The sequence below is a fragment of the Notolabrus celidotus genome, chromosome 6 (genome assembly GCF_009762535.1).
Source record: "Notolabrus celidotus isolate fNotCel1 chromosome 6, fNotCel1.pri, whole genome shotgun sequence".
Taxonomy (NCBI): domain Eukaryota; kingdom Metazoa; phylum Chordata; class Actinopteri; order Labriformes; family Labridae; genus Notolabrus; species Notolabrus celidotus.
Genome location: NC_048277.1, coordinates 31,525,431 through 31,553,291, shown reverse-complemented (window position 1 = coordinate 31,553,291; position 27,861 = coordinate 31,525,431). Strand labels below are relative to the sequence as shown.

The window sequence follows — 27,861 nt, the reverse complement described above, 5'->3', positions numbered from 1 at the left end:
ATACATTCATAAAACTATATCCTTTTTGTGGTACATGCTTTACCTAAACATTTTAGTCCTAAAGTCAGACAACAAAAGTCTTAAAATATAGAAAAAATGAAACTTTAACAGATGAATACCAACAAAGAATTGCAATAAGATAGAAGTTTACTGTACTGAGAGTAATGTACACACAGCAGAGTGCCAGAATATGAATCAGTTCTCGGATAACTAGAAGTTTCTGTCTTTCTGTCTCCTCATGTGCGTGTGTGTGTGTGTGTGTGAGGAGGGGAGGAGGGAGTGACCGGGTGACCAAGCAGAGCGGAGTGTGTGTGAGAGAGAGATGGAGCGGGTGAGGGCCCCAGATGGATAATGGATGGGAAGTCATGCTACTGTTGGGGGACTGGGGGGTCAGTGCTGCTGACACAACCGCCCATCCAGCTGACACCAAATGAAATTACTCTCTAATTTCATGTAATGAAACTGTAAATGAAATGACAGCCTGCTTTTAATGGAATGAAGTCAGACATGAAGAAATTAGAGGCTAATTTCATTTTCATGCTAACATTATTACGACAGAGTCCTTTTGGAAATGGAAAGCTGTCTATTATAGAACAATGGAGCTAAATAAGTAAATAAAGGAGGAACAAGAAATGAAACCCTGTATGTTAGGACTGTTGTGAGTGCAAAATTACTCTCCATCTCTGCTCATCAGAGGCGTCTCTTTCTTATCTAATCCATCATTCAGTTTAATCCAGGAACCGAGCAGGACAGGAAAACTGTTTTCCAAACCACATGCATATAAAAATAATTAAGTAATTAAAATACCAACATTTATAATTCCCAACAACTAAAATTCTAAAGGTTTTATTTTCATATTTATTATATTATTTTTGCAATAGCAGGTCAACCATTATTTGGTGTATGATAACGACAACACTATCCCACTCAAAATGTTCGGGAACAAATTTTGCTTCCTGATACCGATAAGACACCTGAACTATGTCTAACTCCTCCCATTCTATAATCATCAAAAACTACTAATAATATTATTAGAAAAACACTAATTTGCTGACGATATGCAAGCTATGTTTAGCATTATACTCTCTGTCAACGCCACACAATTGTTGTTTGTTATTATGGCATGATGATTTACCTGAAACCAGTGTTGTTGTTTTTTGCAGAAAATATTATTACCATTACTTGAATATCTCAGGTGAGAATTTCGACCTGTTTTACAGCAATAATAAATGCAAACCAGACAGCATCCTCCTGATTTGAAAATTAAAGTGAGGGCGAAAGTGCAAAAAAGCTGCAGTCCCTCAAGTGTCCACTAGAGGCTGGCTCCAAAAGTCAAGAAAACCCCATTAAAGTCCATTTTAAAATGCCTTCTTTTTCCTTTTCTTTCCTTTTTGGGGTTTTTAGCTGAATTTAAAATCATTGCAGCTTGCTGCAAAAAATGAACAAAGAAATTAGTGTATGTACAGCAGGTCACTGGTTCTACTCCCGGTCATGATCATTTGCTGCGTGTCTCTCCCCACACTCTACTCCCCACATGTCCTGTCTCCTTTTAGCTGTCCAATCTTTTTAAAGGCAAACCCATTCAAAAATATCTTTCATGACAAGGCTGTAACTACCTAACCTCTTTGATGGTTTCTAGCTCTGCTGAAAGTTGGTTAGAGTCAGCTTTTCCAATATGGCGACCGCTGTCTTTGGGCTCCATAACACTTCATCAGACACCAATAAGTGACATCATTGAGATTAAGGCTGATGACTCATTCACTCTATGATTCAGATATATTTTCAGCCATCTCATTTCCAGTTAATTTCATTTACAATTATATTGAAGCTATGTAGGTGACTTATTGTGCAGAGTTATATCAACTTTATAGGATTTCTCATGAAAATTCTCACCTGGATTGTGCGTAAACAAGTCTTGATGTTAATTTACATGTGCCCATAGAAGTGCTCACATAAACTGAGTTGTCAAAGTCCATTTAAAAGTCTGGAACCAGACCAAAGACACTCTGAGGTGTATCAAACTGGATCTAATTCTATGAAAATAAAATCAGAGAACCATAAAGAACTAAAATGTTGATCAAGTTTCACTGCTGCTGTCACAGACCGTACCCATAAACACTGACCTGCTGAAACCTGATATCCTATAAAAGATCTACTTTACAGTGAGTAAATACAAGTATTAGAGGATTCAGAGGAGGCTGCAGGTCAGGGGAGTCCTCGGGGTCAGGATGTGCCCCCTTTCAACCCTCATTATATCAGTTCCCCCAGACCAGGAGGGTTTCAGCTGTACCCATCCATCACAGAGGCCCTGGGCCTCGTTCTGGGAGCCCCTAAACTAACACCGAGTGACCGACCATGGAGAAAGGTGAGCTGCTGTCTCTGTCCCTCCTCCGTCCTGCGTCCTCCGTCACCTGTCACCTGTTACCATCGTCACACACCAGCAGCTCACAGCCGCCTGAGTGCACACACTAACAGTGGGGTGGGGGTGGGGTGGCCTTCAAAAGTGTGTTTGGGGTTTGGTTTGTTGCCTGAATCCGGATCCTAATCCTCTCTACTGTAAATGAAGACTTCTTATAGCCTGAGGGGAGGAATAAACTAAATCACAATACAGCTCCTTGTTCTAAGAGAAGAAGAGGTCTGAAGGCCTCGGAGTGTAAAGGAAAATAGCCGTCATTTTATAGGAAGGGGCGGAAATATGACCCCTTGTTTGGCTCAGTGTCAGTGATCAAAAGCTTCTTCATGCTTTGAAGTTTTATCCCATTGACCCACTCACTGATGGGATCTGTTGTGGACAGCATTATATGTAGGACAGTTTTTCATGATGATTCTTTGTTTGTTGCTCTGAAATGTCATGTGGACCAAAAAGACTCATAGAGTGAGTCATTTTCCAAAAGTAACAGAGATTGACCGTTTACGACACGATACAAGTTTTATATGAAAAGGACACAACATGTTATCAAGGGGGAATTTATTAATGAAAAACGATTTATAAAGACTCCAGACCTCTTAACTTATGCGTTACCAGAAGAAAAAATACAAAACAAATACTTTGTCCTTCAAAATAAAAGCCCTGTTGTTAGATTATTCCCTTTTTTTTTTTACATAAGCAAGTAAGTGTGCAAATCAATAAATCCAATCAAATCAAACTCAAAGCTCATGTGAGGAACTTTCAGATTGTGTTTATTTTGGTGACTCCTGTAGACACATGGAACATCTAAGGCCCACCAGCGCCTCTACTTTCTTAGGAAGCTGAGGCGCACAGGACTTGGGAGCTCAGCTCTGAACTCCTTCTACAGATGTGTGGTGGAGAGCGTCTTGTGCTCCTGCATCACTGTGTGGCATGGCAGCTGCTCTGCTGCAGAGAAGAAGACTCTGCAGAGGGTGGTGAAGGCCGCACAGAGGATTGTAGGGAACAGCTTAGCTTACCACCAACCACTGACATTTACACCAGCAGATGCAGAAATAGGGCCTCTGGCATCATGAAGGACACCTCCCACCCTGCACACAAACTGTTTGCTCCTCTCCCCTCAGGCAGGAGGCTGCGGAGCATCAAGAGCAGAACCACCAGAATGAGGAACAGCTTCTTTCCTGAGGCTGTAAGACTGCTGAACTCTGGTGGTGCTCTGTAGGTGGTGCTCTCGGCCGCTCCCAGCCATACAGACTCTGACATGAACAGTACAATAAAACAGACTACCTCAAAACTTGCACACTGTACATTTGCACATTCAATTGCACTATGCACAATATTTATATTTGTATTTATATTTTTACATTCATTGCTAATATCTTCCCTTAATTGTATGTTCTTTTTTTTGGCTTAATAAAAAACAGCATGTATTGGTATGACAATAAAAAACCTTGAATCCTTGAATCCTTGAATCCTTATCTTTATCTCTGTTGATTTTGTCCTGCACATGCACAAGAAGTGTTTCCTTGTGTTTTCAATGATTATTCAATTGTATCACTCATAAAGAATCTTAGCTCTGGAGATAGGTTCAGAAAAAGCTACCCCAAGGTAGCAGATTTTAAAATTGAATCATAATATAGCAATTCACTTGTAACAAGACCTGCTGTACGCTTAAGAAAACAATAGTCTGTCTGAGTATTAACACAATATAGCAAGAACTGAGACGCAAAAGAGTGAATGAGTTGGGCAGGCTTTAATACAAGGGTGCTGACAACTGCACAGGTGAAAGTGATAATGAGCTGCAGGTGATTAGATTGGGTTTTGGAGGCGTGGTCCTGTTCCTGAACTTGCGTTATACTAACTTCATTAATCAGACTTGAAGTGCTCATTTTGCTCAGTTGGTTGAGAAGGTGCCCCATGTACACAGGCTACAGTCTCTAGATGTGGTTCTGCAACCCTTGAACGGGGTTCCTCCATTGCTACGCAATTGTACTTACACATTCAACCCTGCAACAACATAATACTGATGTCCCAGTGTGTGATTTCACATCAAATTACAGCATTGCAAGAGTACAAGAGGCACAGCTTGTAAATACACAGTGTGAGCTCCACATCCCCAACACACAGACATGCACACACACACAGCACTGTTCTGCTCTGCTGACGCTGCACATTGCTACCGTATTCCCCCAGTCTGCCCTTTTTTGCTACCTAAATCAGAGCTAGGATGACTTTGCCCACCATTATGGCTTTGTGTTCAGACAAAGCATAACCAGGACTTACTATCCAACCTTTAAATGGCAGTATTAAGAGCCTCTAGTGGCACTGGTAGTGAGAGTAAATCCAAGTTTCAGCAGTATTTGGTGCATTTCACACCCCGCTCTCTGTCCATATTCCCTGTCTCTTCCTGTCTCTTCCAGTAAAAACTCACAGGAGCGTCTACGACAGAGTTGTTAAACATGTTAGTTTTAAAGGGAAGCACTCCAACAATTCATTGGTACACCAGAAAAATAGCCAAAAAAGAAAAGACAGATGATTTTTGATGTTGTGAAAATAACTCCAACGATGTAGACCAGACTTATTTTGAGTTTACTTAGGCTCAAAAAAGTTCTCAAAAAAATCTGTTAGCCTGGATGTGTGGTGTTGATTGAAGAAGTTTCAACTTGGTCTCAAAATGTGATCTGTATCCACTAATTTTACCTTGAACAGAAGGAATTGAGCTTCTGACATAAGGTTTCACCACTCAAAAGCAGAGATTACATCTCAGTGGAGATAACGAGAACACATTAAGAATACAGGTGTGAATGCAAAAGTAAGGTCACACTGTATGTTATCCAGATAACGAGCACGGAAACACTTTGCATTTTAAGAGCAGGTGAAAATGAGGTGTGAGACTCTGCAGGAAGCTGTGTTAGAGCTGAGGAGAATCCTTTAAAACAAAAGGAAAGCTATATCATGCTTTCCTTTACTTGGAGTTTCAGATACAGCCACTTGGGGGCACAAAAGTTGTTAGCAGGCTTGATCATGTGGTTTTTTGGGATGCATGTTTCAACCTAAAGACAAGGTAGTGACGCAAATGATCTTATACTTAGAGTAAAAGCAATCGATTAGCAGCTGGTTAGCAGTGGTCGAGGCTCATCCTCTCCCCTCTCTGTTATCACCTCCTCTTAACCCCCACCTCCAGCACAGCTCAGTCAAGGCTGCTGCTGATGGTGTTGAAACATTTGCTGAGTAATAACCACCGTCAAAGAGCTCAGATTATGACTCTTTGTTGCCTCGTGTCGTACCTGTCGCCTTCTAACAGGACACGGCAGGATGTGCGTGTAACCTGAAGTAACATGCTGCTCTGTGACGCTTCTGTTTCAGGACACCGGCGTTGCTTCCTGTGGTTGTGAGGTGGGATTGGAGTTGGCTTTGGCGCCTGAAAGTGACAAACTCTCCACAGCTCACAGGAGCTGAGACCTCACAGGAAGTGTCAGATGAGGGATTGAACTGTAGCTGCTGCTTGAGAGGAAATCTGTGAGAGAATTTACAGAGAGCAAATACAGGAAGAGTGAGGAAAGCAGGCCACCTGTTTTACAGCAACATATGACAGCACTGTCATGCACAGAGATTAGTAAAACACTTAGGTACTAATAGATGCAGTTTGGCTGATGCTTTTCCATTTCTACTTGTGCATACAAAGGACTTTTGTATGCATATCAATCCTGTGTGTGTAACTAAACTCCTCCATGATTCTAAGGTTCTCCTGAAAGACAGAAGAAAGGAACAAATTCTTCCTCCAGAGATACTCCTGCATCCTATTGTGTGAATAAATGAAGGTGATGATGGGAAATAAAGAGAAAGCGACAGGTTAAATGGACACATGATTATCCTAAGCAGAAACATGTAAGAACAAAAGTTACAGTTCAGTGTCATTAGGAGCTCAGACACAAACAATGACCGAAAACACCTCAGCTGTCTGCTGTCACATGGGTGTGAGAGTCCTGACCTCCAGAGGTGAGCAAACCACACAGAGGAGATTAAATCCTCTCTCCTGCACAGAGCGATCCAGATGTGAGAGGCAGGGAGGAAAAGAGGAGTGTTTGAAGCCGTCTTCCTGCCGGATATATGTTTGCTCTTCACTTATTTCAGTTTGACTGCAAACAGTCACACGTGGACCACCTGGTTTACAAGAGGACAGAGAGAAGCCGGTTTCACACTCAGAGTCCAGACGGGCAGTTTTCCGGCTGTGAAAGTAGTTTCCTTTTTCACTGTATAACTTTGTGACGGATAGGTGAGAAGAGACCTGAAAGACAGATGTTGTAGTCACTGCAGATGACATTATTTTTTGTTTTTTTTCATCCAACGGTAACCAAAGTGGGTAAAAGTTTGTGCTTGAGTCTGGTTGTAACAGACTACACAGGAGCGACTATGATGGTTCTTTCAGTGAATGAAGGGAGCTTTGGGTGCCTTTGTCCTTCTCATGGTCTAAAACAAGACCAAATATTTAAATCTAAAAATGTCTACTTCAGCATGTCTATTTTTACACAAGCTGATGGCATTTCTACAGACTGCACAACAAAGAAATCCTAAGGGGACTCCTAATTGTACAAAACATATGTCAGGAAATGACATAAAGGGGTGTAGGGACAAAAATTTCAACTTTTGTAAACATTTATTCATCTATGTATTTAATTATTCATTTATGCATGTACTTATTTTATGTATTCATTTATTTACTTATCTATTTATTTAAACAATATTTAAAGATATATAAAATGTATAATTTATCATTTGTAATAAAGCCTTGCTAAAATACTAAATTTTTCAAGTCTTTTTATTTTTTTATTTTTTTATGTATTTACATATTCATTTATATAATTATTTCTATTTCTTTATCTAATCATTCATATATTCACTTATTTATTTGTCTAATTACTTATTTATTTATTTACTTATTTATTCATTTTTAGTTTTAACTATATCTAAAGTTATATAAAATGTGTAATTTATCGTTTGTAATAAAGCCTTGCTAAAATACTAAATTTTTCAAGTCCTTTTATTTATTTATTTATGTATTTATTTATTTATATATTTATTCATGTATTTATTTGTTTATTTACTTATATATTTGTTTGTTTGTTTACTTATTTATTTACTCATTCATAAATGTATTAATTTTTTGTTTTAACTATATCTATAGTTTTGTAATACATATTATTTATTTTTATTGAAATACTTAATTTATCTGCTGTTGTTTTTTCTTCTCTTTTATTTGATATAGTATTTTCTTTTCTTTTTCAGTTTGTTTAATTTTATAAGGTGTGTTAGGATGTAGTTTCCTGTTTTTTAGTCTAATCTTTAAAGCTCTCATGAGGCACTTTTGGCATGCATTGTTTTTGGCGCCCTCTGTGTAACATGTTTCTTTGCTGATCATGTCAGGTACATATAGTTAGTGCTATCAGATTAAAAACATGTCATCCCACTGTCTTAAGAAGATTGTTGTCAGGCTGAGGCAAGAGGGAGGCCAGAGAAACATTTTTAGAATCCGGTATTTATGGTCTTTTTGTGGAAACTAAATATTCATGGCATTTTGATTTTGGGCCAGCATTATCAACATGCAGCCAAAACATAAGTAAGAGCTGCAACAGATGGAGGGACGTTTGCATTCCCCAGCAGTTGGTGAGATGAAGACAGCAGATGCTTTCCTTCATTTTTTTTTAACGTGGTCGGCCTTTGGAGGTATGGTAGCCCGGTCAGGACAAAGAGCCAAGGCCAAATATGTTGGCTTTGAAAGGGCAACAGCTGGGAGGAACAAACCAGGAAGTGGCTCCACTTCATTAAAGACCCAGCAGGAGATCAGAGGAGCTTTTCTAGCTCTCCTCCCACTCTCTCCATCACTGCACTCCTCCCTTCTGTCTGTCAGTGCATCAATGATACACGCCCTCTCTCAGAAGTCTTTAGCATTTCCTGAAAACATGAAGGGAGCAATATGACAGCAAGCAGAGTCTGTTTTTGTTCATCTAATCAGAAATTATTCCACCTTTAGTGAAACCAGTGCTTTAAGTTGGCCGGTACGCTCCTGAATGCAGCACCGCCAACACTTCAGATCAAGACTTCTTATCAGCTGCCAGTCCCCTTTCCTGCCCTCTCCATGCTACAGTTTCTCTTGGCGGCTCATACTAGCATCTAAATACACTACCCATAGTGCACTACATGATGCTTATGTCCTTTCATGTGTGTATCATGACTCTCACTTGTCTGTTTTTGCATTAATCAAGGTTCAGTTTAATGTGAACTAGCAAGTCTCTATAAGTCCTGCAAGTCTCTCAAATTCTGATAGGAGCATGATGATGCAGAGCTGAAGAGGGTCTTTGTTTGTGTGACACACTGAAGAAGTATTTTCAACAAATGTATGATGTGAAAATCAGCATTATCTTCTGGTATCTTTTATTAACTGGGTAATACTAAAGATTTACTGACACTGGCCCCACGACACTCATGACAAGTGAATCAGGAGAGTAGAAACATTAATTTTTTAGAGCTCTGAATAAAACACTGAAGTTAAAATCTCAGTATGCATAACATTTGTGTGACATCACTGTCTGATATTCTTATCCTGGTGTCTTAATGTCAGCAGTGTTCTATCTTTCAGTGCTATAATGTTTTAGATTGCTGAGATGAGGTTCAGTCTCAAACAGTCTCTCTCACGATCGTCACATTTCTTGTGCTTCAACAGTGTTTTCTGTGTGTACTGTGATCGCTGGATGTGTCTTGTCTCGAGTTAAACAAATACAACCATGTAGTTTATTTTGACCTTGTACCGTTCTTATATTCTATATATATATATAATATCATTATATTCTCTTTTTTTGAGTTATGTTTTTGGGCATTTTTTCCTTTCTTGATAGGATAGCTGTAGAGAGACAGGAAATGTGGGGAGTAGAGAGCAGGGTAAGTCATGCAGCAAATGGTCTCAACCGGGAGTCGAACCGGCGACCTCTGCGTCGAGGACTATAGCCTCTGTATGTGGGACGCTTAGACCGTTAGACCACCAGCACCCCAATACCATTATAGTCTATGTATTTCTTCACTTTTTATGAGAGGTACGAGAGTAATTCAGGAAAACTATTATTTTATTTGTCATAAAGTTCAGAGCCGCAGAGCTGTGAACCCTGTTTGGTGAATTAGAAACGATCAACTTTAGGTCTAAGCCCGGGGCCCCATACCTGAATTCCTTTGACTTTCATTGTCTTTGAAAGGCCTCATTGGTGGCCTTAAGGCATTAGATTTTTTCATGACATTTTTCTTTTTTTTTGATGTTGAGAACTTTTATTTGTGTTTTTCAAATATATACAGTATATAAAAAATACAACAAACATAATATGTGAATTGTAAAATCTAGTCTGAGGCGCACTTATATACTTTTTTCTGTCATCTAAAAGTGATCTGTGTCTTATACCAGTGCGACCAGTACACCAGTGTAAAATGCTGCTGTGTGGAGAGCAGAGAGACAGTGATTTGAAATCAATCATATGCCGTACTCATTATAAAATTTCATCCATATTTACATCCCAACAACCATCCTCTCAGTGTAGTGTCAGGTTCAGTACCATACATCTCTTTGTTGAGCTGTGAGTTTCTGATTCTCAGCTAAAGCTCTGTGACTTCTAAGCTCCTCTGATCTGATCCTCCTACAGTGTGAAAGTGTTCTCCACAGCTCCCTAGAAGCAGCTCTAATCTCCTGCACAGTGAATCCCTGCGGCTCTGCGGACTGACTGACCGGCTGCACCAGGATGTAAACTTCTATATCAATAGAGTTTTCCTGTTAAATGAGTCTTACTCTTTGTTACTAGTTCAGTTGCATCTTCTCTGCGTCTTCCCTCATCTGACTTGTGTCCCTCAAACAGGCTTTGTGTGTTAGAAATGATACCACGACATTCAACACTATAAGGAGCAAGTTAGTGTCCACAAGTCCAAAAACAAATACCGACCCACACACAGAAATGTCGTGCCCTTTAGCATCACTGGCTTCATCAGTAATAGTCACTTCATGATTTGCTCATTCACTGAGTGACGGACAGATCTCCCCTCAGCCCCACAAAAGAAAACACCTGTTAGAATCTGCTTAATCCTAGCCAGCGGACCCAGCTCTTGGGGCTCTTTGGGGCCCCATCTAATCCTCACAAGGGCACCAGGCCAAGGCCAGAACAGATTAGACCCCCAAAATCCATCTATCCATCCAAGCACACACACCTCCAAGTCTGCCCCCTATAACGAGCGCTTGAAACGGCCCCTTAATCCTCGGACTCGGAGGAGCCCTCTGCCCAGCGCACAGCCTCCTTCCCCCCTCAGACCAAACCATGCATCTCCTTCATACCCACTTGCAGACCCGGTCCAGGCCAGTGCAGCAACCACTTACACACCCCCACCCCAAACACCAGCACCTCCTTTCCCCTCCCCCGATGGAGCTGAAAGCCCATTGATTTGTTGATTTCTCCTTTTGTCTGCAGCCGGCCAAGTGTTAAGGGGACATCCAGGATCCAGGGCCCAGTGCCAGGACTTTTGGCATGGGAGATTAAGGTCCTGATCTGGGCATCTGTCACTGCCCAGTCTCCCTTCTCTCTTGTTCCTCTGGGCCTATCCTTCAGTCATTTTTTACTTATGTGTGCTGCTGAAGATGCGGACCAAATTATATGCAGCATACCTGTTGAACTTAAAAAAAAACCATTGTGAAATTAATTAAATATAACACTAAAACATATGCAGGCAATATCAATATACACACAGCTGTTTATTTCTGAGAGCAGATATCTAAACTCTCATAGGAATTACAACCCAGACTGTGCATAGGCAAAAACTGTCATATTATGTCCTTATGTAGCTTTTAGTCATTTTTAATTATTTTCTTCTCTTTTTTGTTTGTTTGTTTGTTTGTTTGTTTGTTTTTTGTTTGTGTTTTGGTTTCTCCTCTACCTTCTTATTTTGATTTGATTTTACTCTATTTTATCTTTGTTTAATCTTGATCTTTTTAGGGAGCCTTTTTAACATCTGGCAAGGGACTACGGATGTAAACTAGCCTTTTGGCTAACTCTGGCATATTTACAGAAGTCTTAATTAATATGCATGGTCCTTTTAAATAACAAATCATAATAGATAATAAATAATAAGGCAAAACAAGCCAGTGCATAACAGTGATGGATGGTTACCTGCAAATTTAGCAGAATATGTAGAGAATTGCTGATTATATCCCGTAATGTATGAGTGGGACAAGAAGATGAGGTAGTAAGTAGATCATTTATTAGTTTGTGGTTTAATATGCTGCTTTAATAATTAAAAAAACGTAACATCCAAATAGTACCAGTTGACACCAAACAGATAAATCAAATGTTTATAGCTTTTGAAAGCGTGACGTCTGTCTCATTTGAATAGATCTCAGAGTTGGCTTGTTTGTTCACTAACATGTACAATTTTTGTTTTACCATTCATATATCATTTATTTATTCATTGTTTTCTCTATAACTAAGCAGCAAGTACCAAACAGTTTATTCACTAATGTTAAATCTACCTGAAAATACAGCTTACTTTGTATTTGGGGGTCATGGTGAAATGCTTTACCCCTTTCCACAGCAAATGTAACACATACGATCTTCTTATCAAATATTGGGATTAATATTCAAACAAAGTGCCAATTTAAAGTCACCTAACTAACTTACAAAAACACATGAAGTGTGAATGAAAAATCCAGAAAGCCATCCATGAGAAGACCTGAGTTTATACGAACTATGTCTCCCTCTAGTGGTGAAAACTTTAAATGCAGGCTGTAGAAAGGATCTCCTCAGGTCAGTAAGGTCAAAGTATGTGAGATGTTTAAACATCAATTCTAGTCTTGATTTGTGTTATTGCTTTCTTATGAGACTTTTACTTACATTATATTCCATATAATTACATTATTCTTTTTTAGTAAGGAGGTATTGTTTATAAATGCATAAAGAACACCAACTGCTGACACGTGCACCTTCTGATGGTTCAGTGCCTGTGATTGTTTTCTAAATAATACTAATAAACTTTATATGAATAACATATATAGCTATAATAGTGTAAAAATAATTTGTTTTGTAGTTAGACGTGACGGTATAAAACATAACCATGAATAAAATCAGACATGCATTAATATAATCATAAAATAATAAGGATCTATTTCAGACTGCAGGGGGCATCTGTTATTTAAAAAACGAGTCAATCACAGCAGTCATTGGTTTAAAGGCTTTTATTTCTTTATAATACAAATGTGCTTTTGGAGTCCCTTTCAGTTAAACAGAGTTTAAACTCTGCAGCCAAACATTCTCGTGGTCAATTTAAAATGCTATTACGCATTAAAATAAGTATTTATGTGCATCATACTTTGGATTTATTTTGCTGTTATAAAAATTGCACTTGACTTGAACTTCTTCTTTACAAATAAGACACGCAAACTTCAACTCATTCACATCCTCATCCACCAGCTTTCAACAATGAATGTGCGTGCCAGTTCTCAGAGATACAGCATTTAAAAAACATTTAGAGTAATATTGATGCAGTATCTTAAGACAAAATGTATATATTGTATATATACTATATATTTTTATATAAATGTATATTTTCAGGGGCTCACATAAAAGAGAAAATATTCAATATTTTACTTTGTGTGTAAAAATTTGATAAAATCTAAATCTTCATTAAAACTTTGAGAAGGTTCAAAACATTCAAAACACCTGAAATGTGTCGGTAAAAACTTTAACACGTGATTGTCATCACATATAACGATCATGAACAGATCTGCTCATTGTGAATACAAGCAGAGGTCCAGAATCTTGATTGAGGTGACTAGTTAGAGATGATATTGCTACATGGCAGCAGCTCGGTGACACCGATCTTCTGAGCACATTCATTCTGTGGAAATAAAAAACAAACATGGAGTCGTTAGCTCAGTCTCAAAGATTCTACTCTTACTGCAAAAGTAAGACATTTTGGGAAACATGAATATATGATTTCCTGTTAAGGCCAGTCCGGAAGTTTGAATGCTCTGTTATGTTTGACGTTTAAAAGAAGCTAACCCTCACAGCCAATTAGCTTTGATTAGTATAAATAAGGAAAGCAAGTCTTTCATGGCTTTGTCATAACATTGCACATTGAGGCCGAAAACACTCTTGTATGCCGGGCCGGCCCGTGGCACAGGCAGTACAGGCAAATGCTACGGGCGCCGGCCATCCATAGGGGGCGCCGCTAAATGAGTGAGGAAGAAAATGTGAAGACAACAGGAAAAACTATATTGTTTTATCTAATTTAATTTTGGATTAAATTGCGGAATGAAGCCGGTAAACATTTAAAAGCTTGTGATTCACTTTTGATTTAAAAAATAATGGCATGCAAAGCCGTTTTTGAAGTCTTTAAGTGTTCATGATTAACTTGTTTTTGTTTTGTTGTTGTTGTTTTCCTTACACTTTGGAAGCTGGTAGCTTAATTAGATAGGAGATGTAGGCTAGGCTTAAATAAACATTTTGCTTCTGCCTTCTCAGTCATCACTTAATACATTACTGTTGCTTTGTTGAAAGTGTCTGCACTGTGAAAATTATTGTTATGTAATGACTGAATATATTCTACTACTATTACATTATGCATTTTTAAATTGTATAATTATTTTCCTGTTAAATATCACTGTTATTAACATTTTATTAATGTTCTTTTAGAGGTCATTGTTATTTTAAAACAAAGGAAACCTGTAAAACATAAAGCTGTATGTCAGTTGTCTTTCAGTGTATACGTGATGTGATTGTTGGAGTTGGTTATAATACAAGGGGCACCAGTTAAAATCTTGCCTAGGGCAACAAGTGTGTATCAATGTGTATCCCCTTAATTCACGAGTAAAGATACTGTAGAGACATCTTTGGAATGGGGATTAGATGTCAGACTTTTTCTGGTTGAGTCCCAGGAAGTTCTTCAAGACTTGGTGCTCTTTTGGTGGAATTTATTGCCCCAAAACTAAGAACAATTTGGCACAAAAATCCACCACAACATGTCTCTACACTTTGGTTTTCCTCTCAAAAGTCTAACAAAAGTGATATAGCTGAACAACTTTAGGATGCTCAAGAAGTTTAGGTAGCTAGCTTTGTACAGAGGTAATTTACTTAATTGTGGTATCAGTTTTGTCATCTAAGTGTTTCTAAGAAAGTAAGTGAGCTTATAACTTCAAAAGTACTGTTAAAATGCACATGAGTGAAATGATAGTCAACAAAACTAACACTTCTTTATTCACCTCTTTATAAGACTAATTATAGCTCTTACCATGTAGTTGACAACATTCATGTGATAAGGTATCCCGCCCATCTCATCACACTTCTTCATGTTCATCCTCTCTGGATCTCCAGCCGCCAGAACAGGCATGTGAGGGTCAGCCTACAAAGAAAAAGCAACAACCGCCCAATGAAGCTCAATGCAGTAACCATGCATTGTTTCATAAATGATAACACTGAGTGGTTGTTTCATTTCAGCAGCAGCGTGAACTCACAGGTTCCATCCCTCTTTGGATGGACAGCAGGTCGGACATCCTGTCACTGAACCCTGGAGCAAAGTTTTCTGGGTTGATTGCAACAAAACACTGACCCTGAAAACACAGAACGAGTGATGTCAACACGGTGAGCTGATCCAAAACTAACAGTGAACAGAGCCACGACATGACGTATGACAGCCTACGTCTGCCTTATTGATTAGGCTTATCTTGTAGATAAGAGCGGCTGTCAAAAACCTGCTTCAACATGTAAAACTTGGCTCCATTCACCTGTCGTGTTTCTTTGGTGTTTTTGACAAAAAGCTAACATACATTGTAGTTTCTGACAACGTAAACATGACCATATTGTAAAGAATTCACTTATTAATGTAATTAAATGAAGTGTTGTATTTCTATCATCAATATGGAGACTTCTCCTAAATGACCCTACTGCTAAGTTACTTTTTTATTGCAAAAATAAGATGATTGTTTAGGGAAACACAAGCTTATACTTAGTTCTTCAGCCACTTTGACGATGGAAACCTGACATATCTTCAATATTTAGACAATATCTTTGATTTTTAGCCGGTAGCAGCCATTATTCTAAGGCTTTGTCAACACGTGTACAAATATTTCCCCTCCGTTTTCAAACAAAATCCTGTCCACATTTGTTTGAATATTTCCTAGATGTACTTTAGATCATAGAAAGTTACTGTTATATCTCATGAGTTACAGGTAGGTCATTTTAAAATACTTACTAATTGTGTTACTTTAAGTAAGAGAAAAAGAAGCTATCATATGTGCAATGACATCATTTGCTTTTGGGAAGAAACCACCATGTGCACATTTGTGATAGTTTGTCTTCTATAAAACACATTATGCAGAAAAGGCCAAGAGAAAAAAAGATAAAACGTACCAGGTCAGCAACACGGTCTGTGACTTTCCATGTGCGAACATTGTTACTGTAATGAGCCCCCGCCAATATGCCACAAAACACTTCGACCATCATCCCCAGACCGTAGCCTTTGTAACCTCCTGAGGGTGACAACACACACATGCAGAAACTTCAGCTGATTTATGTAGAGAGAGGATGGATGCAACAAATTTACTTTAGCATACATGACATGACAAACAATCAGCACATCCAGAAACAACAGCAGTGCATCCTCCAAAGACTTCTGTCACTTATTTTTCTTACTTCTATCAAAGACTTAAAAGTCTTTGCAATGAAAAAATGTCTTTTCCTTTCTTGAATGGATCTTTGTTTCCCTAGATATTATAATCAAAACAGTAGTCACATGTGGACAAAAATGTGTAAAAAAGAACGTGATCCCTAAACTGAGAGCACGCAATTGTTTGCTGGAAAGGACAAACATTTAGAATCAAGAAGAGCCCCTTCAAAATAAGAGCTTGGACAAAAGATAAACTTTCCAGATGATTCAGAACGGGATTTTTTAGTCTGTTGCAGTTTTCTAGTGAATGAGAGACCAGATCTAACATGTATGTCATAAAAATATTGAAACACTCTTCTAAACTTGTCACTTGCAATAGAAGCTGCTTAAATTCAACAATGCAATTATGTGTCTAAGTATGGCATGACTTCACACACTTCTACATGTGAGAGAACTGTCTCAAACTGGCAGGGGCTGGCAGTGTAACTTTAATAACATGAACTTGTAGACATGTAAACTGGAGCTAGCTCTTTCCCTCCCAGTGCAGACTTTTATCAGTTGCTGTCCGACCTGTTGCTTCACTGCCTCCAATCGGCACCAGTCCTCCTCCGTTCAGAACTTTTTTGGGGTCTGGGGTCAGCTTCCCCGCAGCGTCACAGCCCCAGCCCTCAGGTATGGGGTCTCCTCTGCGATCATGGAGCTCCACCTGTGCATAAAGAATAGTGACACATTATAGCTATAACTGTGGTGTTCAAAGAAACTCCAGTGATGCATGTTATACATCGTGACACTGAGGAAAGTTATGTTCTGAATGAAAGGCATCCCTGATGGCTTATCAGTGCAAACCTGTTCTTACCTTTCCAAGAGCGACTGCTGATGTGGCCATGTCCAGAACAAAGCTGTCTCCGTCTTTAGCAGGAGCTGCCACACTGATGGGGTTGGTGCCCAAAGTGCACTACAAACAGCAGACTGACATTAGATTGAGACAGAGAAGCTCTTTAAGGTATAGACTGACTTTGAATATAAAGAAAAGTACCTCTTTTCCTCGTGTGGGAACCACCAGCGGGGATGTGTTGGTAAATGACATGCCCTGTTGTGATCAAATTATTCTTATTAGACACTTCAATCATTCAGGAAATACGTTCATATAAGCTCATGGAAGTCTACATTAAGTAATAATCAAAAATGTTTCAGTACCAGTGCAACAAATCAAAGTTAGCTGAGCTGTAGATGAATGTTTCACTCACAATCATGTTCTCTTTCAGAGCTTGCAAGGCGTAATAACCAGCAATACCGTAGTGGTTGGAGCCTAAGAGAAAAGAGACATATAGTAAATACATAGAAAGCGATAGCTGTGCAATTTTATTGTTTCATGTGTTGACATTTGTGAACCATTTTTTGAGGTAATCCAAATTCTTCAGTGGGCATTAAAGAATATTTCTGTCAGACTTTATTATGACAGAATTTTTTTATCAAATCAAATTCATTGAATTTGTTTGGATTACTCGGTCACTTTGGCACTCCTCTTCAAAACTTTTCCAAAACCTGTTTCATCAGCCCTCCTTTAATATCAATGACAGTAAACACAAAGATATTCGGTTTCACATCAGTGAGCATAGTCACGGAACTTCTTTGTTGGTGGTGTTTTCTGGGTTGTTTGGCTCATTGTGTTAAATTAAGTTGCACTGCACGCAAGAAAAAATTCCCCTCAGTGAGAGTAAAGAATATCTCATCATCATTATTTAAAATAGTATTGATGCCTTTATGAATGCTGAATAAAGCCAAACCTGCACCTGCAGCCATATCTTATTCCATGTGTGAACCTGTGTTCAATCAAAATTCATCAAGCATATAGTTTCTCTGATTTTGCCTCCATAAATAATTATGGCCACTCTGTTTCTGTTCCATCATACTCTTAGAATCATATGAAATGCATGGAGATGACAAAAAGTGCACAAAAAGCCAAACAGGATTGCAGTTACAGACAAATTGGGTGTGAACATCCCTCATCCCTCTGTTGGAGTAGTGTTCGATATGTTAATGTGTTGCAGAAAAATAGACAAATGCATGCATGTCCTTATCCAGGTGCCAAGAGGGCCTGTGTATCAGAGCTTTATATTGGGTTTTAAGAAAACAGGACTCACCATGTGCCACCACCCAGCCAACGCCGGCCTCTTTGGCTTTCTTTATGGCCAGATTCATGCAGAAGTTTCCCACCACAGGACCCAGCAGGTTCTTCCCATCCACAAGTGCTGTGGCTGCGCTCTCTTTCTCCAACACCGGCTCACCATCTTTGGCACAGATTCCTGTCTTAATGTCCTTTACGTACATGTCTGTTGAAAGAATAGAGCGACAGCAAAGACACATTAAACTACAAATGCAGAAAGAAGCCTGCAAAGATGTTGATTACAAACTGATTAAAGTAAAGATTAAATTCCTCCCTCTTTAAAAAACATAGCTACACTTTCCTGTCAATGTCAGAGTGTGATAAATTACAAGTCACAGTTTCCATTTTTTTCTCAGACAACATTACACATGCAGAGACAGAATTTGAAAAGCTTCCAGCTCCACACTGACCCATCCTGTTGAGTCCATGGCTGTAGTGGCCCCTGTGGTCCCCCTCCACCAGCACTTTGGCCAGACTGGTTGCATGATGCTGCTTGGTGCCAACAGCCATCATACACCTCTCAATGAAGCTCTGCACCTCCTCCTTCTTGATCAGACATCTGCAGAGAGAAAAAGTCCTTACTCGGATGACTTGAATTTTAGTGCTGCTGCGTGCACTAAAATAACAAAGACTTTTTAAAAGTGGAAGTTTGACTCTTAAAGTATTTAGTGTATACATGATCAGAACACGCTTTTTAAATATGACCGTTTGAAATACTCTCTCTCAGGTAGCGCTGCCTTTAGCTGCTTATCAGGTGTTCCTGCAGTGTAAATAAGTGTTATTTGCTCAAGCCGTGTGTCTGCAGTGCAGTAACACTCTCAGAAGTGAAGAAAATGTTAATTTAATCTAGTGAATGCATCCAAAATTGCATGACTAATTTTTGCTACAGTGTTTGTTTAATGCCACTCAACAACGTTGAACAGAGTTGCTAAACAAATTTGACTTTGCTAACAGAGCCCAAAAAAACCTATTAAGTAAACAGAGTAGTGTTTTGGACGATGTCCTGAAGAGGAACAGAACAGGCTGTCTGACTTTTGGCCTACAAAGCAAAGGTAACACAGAGGAACGGGTTCCCTATTTCATCCTGAACCTTTTAGTTTTGTCTCAAAAGATCTTTAAAGATCTTTATGTATACAAATACACACTACCAGTCAAAAGTTTGGAAACACCTTCTCATTCAAGGGTTTGTATTTATTTTAATTATTTGAAACACTGTAGATTAATACCAAAGACATCAAAACTATGAAAGAACATATATGGAAATATTTAATTAACAAAAAAGTGTTAAACAAAGCAGAATATATTTCATATTTTAGATTCTGTAAAGTAGCCCCCTTTTTCCTTCATGACAGCTTTGCACACTCTTGGTATTCTCTCAGTCGGCTTCCTGAAGTGGTCTCCTGGAATGATTTCTAATTAACATGAGCCTTGTCAAGAGTTCATTTGTAGAATGACTTGCCTTCTTAATGTGTTTGAGACCATCAGTTGTGTTGTTCAGAGGTAGGGTTAGTACACAATGGATAGACCTATTTGACTACTGTTGTAATCCAGATTATGGGAAAACCAGATTATGTCATAGTTTTGATGTCTTCAGTATTAAACTACAATGTTGAAAATAACTAAAATAAATTAAAAAAACATTGAATGAGAAGGTGTGTCCAAACTTTTGATAAATAAATTTAAAAAACTTCTTTATATTGCACTTATTAAGTGCTATACATCGTAAAAAACCCAACCATATAATGAACGAAGCAAGACAGGGAGACATTAAACTAGCAAGCCAATATAAGAGGAACAACTTAAAGGAACAGCTCAGTAAAAGAGAACCTACTAAAAGCAATTAAAATAATAGAACAATTTGAAATCAGTTTAAAAAATAAGAAGGAAAGGAGTGGATAAAAGAAAAGCATTAATAATGGAATGTAATATCTGTATATTATGTACACTGATGGATATGCCAAAAAAGGATATATTTTTTTAGTCTTCCCCAGTGTCGTACTCAGGCTGATTTTATTCACATATCTCAATTCATGATATTTATCTCCCTCCTCTAAATTATGGCCAGTGGAGCCAGTTTACTTTCATATAATAATTTTCATGTTGATATTTTGTAATTGAATGTCATCGTCTTGCTGCTAGACAAATCAACCTACGGGTATAAATAAAGTAACTTGAACCTGAACCTGTTTGAGGTGCAGAGCCGAGAAAGGTGGATACCTCCTGTATGCCATGGAGCACTTGTGCACAGAAAGTACTTTGAAGACAATCTGCTTAACTCCTCAGTTTCCTGTCTGTCAGATAAGGGCTAACAAATTAAGGTGGGTAAAATGGCATTAAGAAGCCCACAGGTTGCAGAATTGAAGAAGTGTTTGAGGCTTCTGATACCCGCAATGGAGGGTTCTTTTGAAGGCACAAGTGGGACATCTGCTGCAATCAGCACTAAGTGTGAAGTGTCGTCACCACAGTGGGAGAGTGAAGAGGGTTGCATGGAAGATAGTCTTTGCTTAAAATGAGATGTTTAACAAGTATGTGAATGTCTTTAAACATGGAACAGTGACTTTTTGTGAACATTCAATGCCAGCTGCTGCAGAAATAACAGAATTATTAAGTTGCATGTCTTAAACATGTATCATCCGGGGCGCCGTTGATCTAGCGGTCTCAGTGTGCACCCCAGATACAGAGATACACTCTCTGCTCTCTGCATTTCCTGTCTCTCTTCAGCTAATGTGATGATAAGCAAATTTTGTTCTACTTTCTCTCTTCCTTCTCTCCATTGTCCTTCTCTTCTCTACTTATTCCCTTGTTTCTCTTCATGGACAGTCTACGTCTGTTCAAAAAGAGGGAACAACAACCTCGTAAATTTTTGGAATCCAGCATAATTGAGTCCAGATACGGGCTGCGGGCGAGCTGGCTCTGTCTGCTAATTGGAAAAGTCTCAGTTTCTCTCCAAAATAACATGGTGTTCTGTACAAACAGCTACGCTCAAAGAAACAAAACGAAACAAACAAACAAACAAAAACATGATACGAGTTATTGAATCTCAAGTAAAACCTCGGCCCAAACTGTAGGATTCATAAATCGGCGGCTGTTAGCAGATCTTTCTCACAAGTTCTGCTTTAACTCTTGAAGTCTTGAATGGGAGTTCTTGTTTACGCAAATCAGCTGAAATCATCAGATGCAACATGTTGTTTCAGACATCAACAGCACTGTCATTTCGGTCCCCATCGCTTTGCCGTGCAACAGTTTGTATAGTTTGCTCCTCAGCTGTTTTTCATGAAAGCTTCTACATAACAGCTCAAATAGGAACACCATGTACACCCACAGACCAGATCTGCCCTCCCCTCCATTCCACCCATCACTAAATAAAACCAAGATCTGTCTCCTTCATTTTGAATCCTGCTAAACGAGTTCATCTGTGCCCTAAACTGCCTTCCAGCTTTTTCATGGTCTTGCATGCAAATATGCTCTCACTTTTTTCCCCTTTTTGCTGAGAGGAGATCAATATCTTATTAAAGATCCTGTGAGGAGATTTTAGCTGGTATGAAACAGAGTGAATTGAACAGTTATGTCTTTTCATGACCTACAGAAGGGAACAAGACCATCACAAACTGAAAGTTCCTCACAGGAGCTTTAAAGATTCATACTCCACATGTTGCCTGTACTCTTCGGCTGCTCAGTGAACTGCATTTCATCATCACTGCAACATGAATAATCACAATAAACATACTATGAAAAAAATTGCCTGAAATGTTGTACATAATAAGAATAACATTTTAGACCAACATGCTAACTTGTGGACAATTTCATAAAGCCTCAGTCAGAACAATTAGTGTGGGTGGCTGTGAGGTTAGCTAGTGTGGTGACAAGGGACGGAAATGTGGTTTATGCAACCTTGTGGTAATGAAGATCTTTTCTTCACACTATTTGAAATTGCAACTTTTTGATTCAGGAGTTATGAGATGAACAATCAAAGGTGCTGTGTTAAACATGCTGAATAGCAAAACCCCATGCATGTGGATTTGCAAACCGTGCACACTGATTACAAATACAATCCATGTGCACGGTTTGCAAAGTCACGCCCATGGATTACAAATCTATTCCCAGACGTTCACGAATCTGTCGCTATGATTCATGAATCTGTACCCACAGTTTTGCACATAGCTTGTTTTTTCTTGACCTGGCCCCTAGCGGGCTCCATACCACCCCTTTCTGAACAATGCTATCACACATTGCAGATTGTCTCATATTGTGCCGAACTACTGTGCTCAAAGTGAAGCTATGGCTAGATGTAAGTCAGCATAGCTTAGCATAAAGACTGGAAACAAGTGGTAACAGCTGGCCACATATTTGCCATGATGTAAGAGTGGAATTATTAAAGACATCAAACCCTGTTCAAGATATCATAATGTGCACTTTCCAATATGATGAAATATATAATATACACCTTCGTGAGGCATTTCCTCGTGTATATGATTCACTTTGGTATTTCATTAATTTCCCTTCTATTCTACCACTGGTATTCCTTCAACATACCACGCATCTCCATTGATAATATGAGAGGATGTAAAGCACACTTCTAGTTATGCAAAGCTTTGGTGGCTCTTGAATGTCATCAGGTCCAATGTTAGTTTTTCTCCACTCTGGAACAAAAACCAAACATAGTGTTTGAACTTTACCCTGATTAGTAATCTCCTGCAGCTGAAACTCTTTGGGTCAAATGTTCTGTACATGCGGAAAAGAATTACAAATCAAATAAATCTTCATCCAGGGTTTCACAATGGAAGAGAGACACCTTCCAGTCCTGTCCCAAAGTTGCAATGAGGCTTACATAGGCTGAGTTTGCGTTTTAGTGCTGTAATAAAAGCCAGTGGATATGGGAATGGACAGGGGCTTGACTGGTCTTGTCGCATTAACATGAAAACTTTAAAGGTGTTTAAAGAAACTGCATAGTTTTAGTTGGACGGATCTGCAATGAAACACTCAGAATTCCAGGTTCTCAAATGTAAACCGACATCAGGACACAGATGTAAACTCTCATCAAGCTGTGCAGGTTGGTGTGACTATTACTGCTTGGTGAGAGTAATTGTGATATCAAGCCATTTAACCTAAAGCAATACAGCTCATTACATTTTACTGACACAAAATGAAACAAAATGAATGAAAGCACATAAAGGGAAACATTTAAATCAGCACATTTAAGCCATTTTAAACATTATAAGGAAAGTTTATGTTGGTATGAACATTGAAATCAGACAATTGGGTCATTTAGTTTCCAAAAAGCACGCTCTACTGTTGCTGCAGAAACCACAGAGTCTCCGAACTTGCAGAGCGACTGTACTTTACTCTGTCACTGCTCTTATGTAATGTTGATTGATAACATCATCACACAGAAAAGTGAGAATGAGATCAATGAAGTTAACTCTTCAAACAGAACTGTTCAATCAAAATGCATCCACAGTTGGAGGAGTAATTCAATCACTGTGTCTTTTTTAGTGTCGAGGAGTACAAACAAAATGCAAACACTTAGAAAAGGCCACTCTGTTGTGTTTTCCTCTACTGTAAGTTTTCAAAGTCTTATCCATCATATCATCATATCATCACATTAAGTTATGTTTTTCAGTGGCTGCTCTTGCAATGCTGCTCATTCATTCTCTCCTTGACTCAATTATATCCTCATCTTCTTTATTTGGAGGCCAGTTTAGACTCTTACCTGCTCATGTTGGCTGTCCTGTTCTGTTCCTGATCTGTGCTTCCTCAGCTTGATGTCGTTACGGCTCTTTGCTCTTGTGCCAGTGATCTGCCGAACTGTCCGTGATCCACTCAGTCAACTCGCTCTTCAAGACGAGCAATGTTTGGAAACGCCCAGTGTTGACGATTCAACCAGGTATCCTGTTTGTCTGTGTGTGTCTGTGGGCTGGCTGCAGGAGGGAGGGAGGAGACGGGAGGGAGGAGACGCCGGGAGTGCTTCACACAGGCCTGCTCTGGCTTGGTAAGGTCTAGGGGCTCCAGGCTTTATGGAAACTTTGCATATGGCTGCTTTAGTGTGTCGAAAAAAGGGTGTTCCTCTGCAGAGAGTGTGTTGTACAGGCAGAGAGTGCACAGTGGATCAACAGCACCGTAATCAAATAGTCCCTATCATTATCCAGTTATTGTCCCTGCAAACAATTTTGACAAAAATATGCATGCACATAGTATTGCATTGGTTTGGCTTGGCTTTGCATTATCTATAAATTTGTTTTAAATGATAATTCCCTGATGCTTTTTGGTTACAGAGAGAAGCTTTGGGACACACTTTGCAGGAAGTATTGGGCCTATAGATGTATACATATATGAGATTAGCTGATAAAATGTCAAAGTAGAACAAAATAGAACACTTTGCTTCTTCAAATACGAGAGAGAGAGACAGAGAGAGGGCGAGCAGAGGTTGTAAAACAGGTAAGATCTCATTTTTTAGGGTTTGGACTCCCATGGTGAAACGGGAAACAGCTTTACATCAGGCCTACAAAAAGGTTTTTCCATGCCTGGAGGGTTATGGGGGAAAAAAAGCACAGCTCCATACCAGAACAACTTACAACCCATTTAGACTTAAATGTGTTCAGTTCGACAATAAGCAGGAATAAAACAACAGATAGACATGACTATAAATCTAAGTGCATATAGGGCCTGGTTGAAGTTCTTTGTCAGGTTATTTATCATTCATTACGTCACAATTCAGAACTACAACAGATGCAGTTAAAGGGATCCAATTATCAAATTTCCTTCTCTCCTCTGATTGGTGCATCTTGCTTGGGGTTACATTAAACACTGAAATGACCACATTGAAAATGACAGTTTAAATCTTGACATAATTCCAATTTAGAATTTTTTTTTATATGTTCTTAACTCACACATAATCACAAATTGCATAAAAGCATTAGCATGAAGCAGATGAAGTGTTTTGTTGAAACATATACGCCCTTGACCGTGATATTCATACATGGACTTGTATTGATTAGCTACAGTAAAGGTTACTCAGCTTATTAACTAATATTTGTTCGCTCTACTTTGTTGCTCCACTTTTGTGCTTATCTTAAGACGAACTGTGTTTGAGTTGCCTTTTGTGCTCCCAAGTTTTTTCAACCTAAAAAAATGAATGCCTTTGTTTGTGATTCTAGAGACGACACCCTCTAAAAAAAATTCCTAAAGTCGCATTGAGCAACTTTTTATCCTGCAGATTATTGTGATTATCTACGTGACTCATTCTCAGCAGTAACTCAGTCTGCAGGGACTTGTCTTGGGTACTGGAGGGCCACCAGTTCAAGTCCTGATGTGGACCACACTGTGTGAATTGGACTTGGAACTGGAAGATATTGAAACTGAATTTTCCCATCAGGGATTAATAATGTAGGTCTTCTGTTTCTTCACAAGTATATTAACGTTATCATATCTGTTTTCTGGAGAATTTGAGTGAAAACCCGCAAAAAAATTTGATTCCTGCAGAATACATACAGTAAGAAGAATGAAATTTGCCTCTGTGGATGGAGCTTTGGTCGTAGTCTTTTCAGTACATCTGGTTGTCTCTCTGTGAAGCAACCAAAGTCACTTGTATTAAAACCAACTGGGAATTTACAGACCTACAGATTTCACTGTCATAAGGGAAGAATTTAAAAAAGATGTGTGGAAACAAAGGACTCATTGCTCCCTCAAGTGGTGCTGTTCTGTCTTTAATTACTTCATCTACAATGAAAGTGGAAGTTGCTCATTTATGTCCTACCATGCAGGCTGTCTGCCTTTGTCTTTCAAATTGGCAGCAAGAAAGATACATAAAACTGAAAACAGAGGGTTATTTAATATCTAAATGTTTGAAACTGGATTTCTTTTCCTCCAGCTTTTTTTTTATTCCTGTACTAATTTATCCTTTATGTCTCTGCCTGTCTGCTCTGTCTACATGCTGTGTGAGAGGTCAGAAATGAATAACTTGACCAGACCAGTGGAGGAGGATGTGCTCTGTGCTACTTATTATACTTTTGGTGTGTACTGTCTGTGCTTTGATTCCAGAAGAAAAATGAATGAGTATGAAACCAACTGAAATTGATACTGATGCGTCTATATGAGCTAAAAAGCAAATAAGCCCATCAAGAAGAGGACTGATTATTCATATATAGTTATTTTGAATGCATGAAACTGCTGTCAGTGGGTGACGGACTAAATAACAAACATCCTACTGCAGAAACAGCCTTTTTTTTTTTTTTACATTTCCAGCAGCAAAGTTATATGATGAGTGATACATTTTAATGTTAAAATCAAGCATGATGAGATGTTTAAAAATACCACTTACTCATGTAAAGGGCAGGATTACCAAAGAGATAGGATGTACCACTTTAAATACAGAGGTACCAATCAAATGACTCAAACCAAAAGTTCCCGTACAGCAGCATAAGAAAAGGATCTCAGTACCTCTTCCATGCTGATATTTCGTGCACATTAAACACCATAAAAGTGCAAAAAGTAGTGCTGTTCAATAATATTTTTTTAATAAGGACTGATTGCTGAATTTCAAAAGTTAATCATGAATGTAATTTTACTTGCATGTTTAAAATTTCAATATATTGCATTTAAAAACATTTTTGACGTCCTTATTGACACTGGAAGACAGTTCTTACCAGTTTCTCGATTCGGGGATCAGATGAAATGTGCTTTATGATCTTGACTCTTCTATTTATTATTCAAATAAATGCTGCACTGAATAAATGCTGATCAGCAAACCCAATGTTGACTGGCCTGCAGTCATCTAATGAGTGTTATGGTCAACACTCTCAGTTTTGTTTCATGCAGGTCAGCCGCAATTTGCACACTCCAAAATATTGCTCTGCTGGCTTTTATGATGTTGTTGCCTGCTTACATCAGTCTGATTAGCTGCACCTGTATGCTTAGATCGTAGGCAGTAGCTGCTCTTTGAAGTACTTCAGTGATATGTTAAATCTCTTTGACAAAAAGTGTATATACATTTGACAGCTGAGCCAACCGGGGTTCAATGCTTGAGGTGGAATGTGCTTTTTAAAAGCACGGCTGCAGGAAGCAGCAAGGCACTGCAGGGTCTGAAACTACAGTGTGCTAAAAGGGACAAAACAGCACTCAATTAGAAAAACGTGTTAAATTTTTTCCCCTTAACTGCATTGCAGTTAACACATTAACACTCGCAGTCTTCACAAAAATACAAACATATATTTTCTAGAGACTTATAGGAGTCACATTTTGCAACAAAGCTGCTAAATGTTTTGTTAGAGAAAGAGCTGACTCCAAACTTAGCTCTCATGTGTTTCTTATCTTGAACTATGTGAGCAGGCGAGGAGCTAATGAGATGCTTATGCCCTGTTTTGTTCTGTAGAACTGCTTTTAAAAACGTTACTATCCACTAAGGAAAGAAAGAATATGCAGGGGAGGAGGAGCTTGTTGTGTGTAGATAGATGTAGGCCTGTTTTTGATAATGTGTCAACTTGGCCAAGCAGGGACAAAAGTTTGAGAACAAAGGGCGTGGAAACGAGTTTAACTCCCAAACCGCACACTCATGACCAGAATAATTAAAATCCCACAGGAGCTTCCTCTTTACTGTTTCATAGGTCAGTGT

General features: G+C 38.8%; 1 protein-coding gene across 1 annotated transcript; it reads right to left on the bottom strand.

Annotated features, from left to right (window-relative positions):
- Positions 1–13,094: 13,094 nt before the first annotated feature.
- Positions 13,095–24,070, bottom strand: LOC117814721 (uncharacterized oxidoreductase YjmC-like). Its single transcript, XM_034686201.1, has 11 exons — positions 23,965–24,070; positions 18,665–18,813; positions 18,232–18,420; positions 17,335–17,396; positions 17,124–17,177; positions 16,944–17,042; positions 16,658–16,793; positions 15,832–15,950; positions 14,937–15,032; positions 14,714–14,824; positions 13,095–13,321 (listed from the first exon to the last, which is right to left on the bottom strand). Exons 1-11 carry the CDS (start codon positions 23,970–23,972, stop codon positions 13,256–13,258), a joined length of 1,089 nt encoding a protein of 362 aa, XP_034542092.1. The 5' UTR covers positions 23,973–24,070; the 3' UTR covers positions 13,095–13,255.
- Between the last annotated feature and the right edge of the window lie 3,791 nt (positions 24,071–27,861).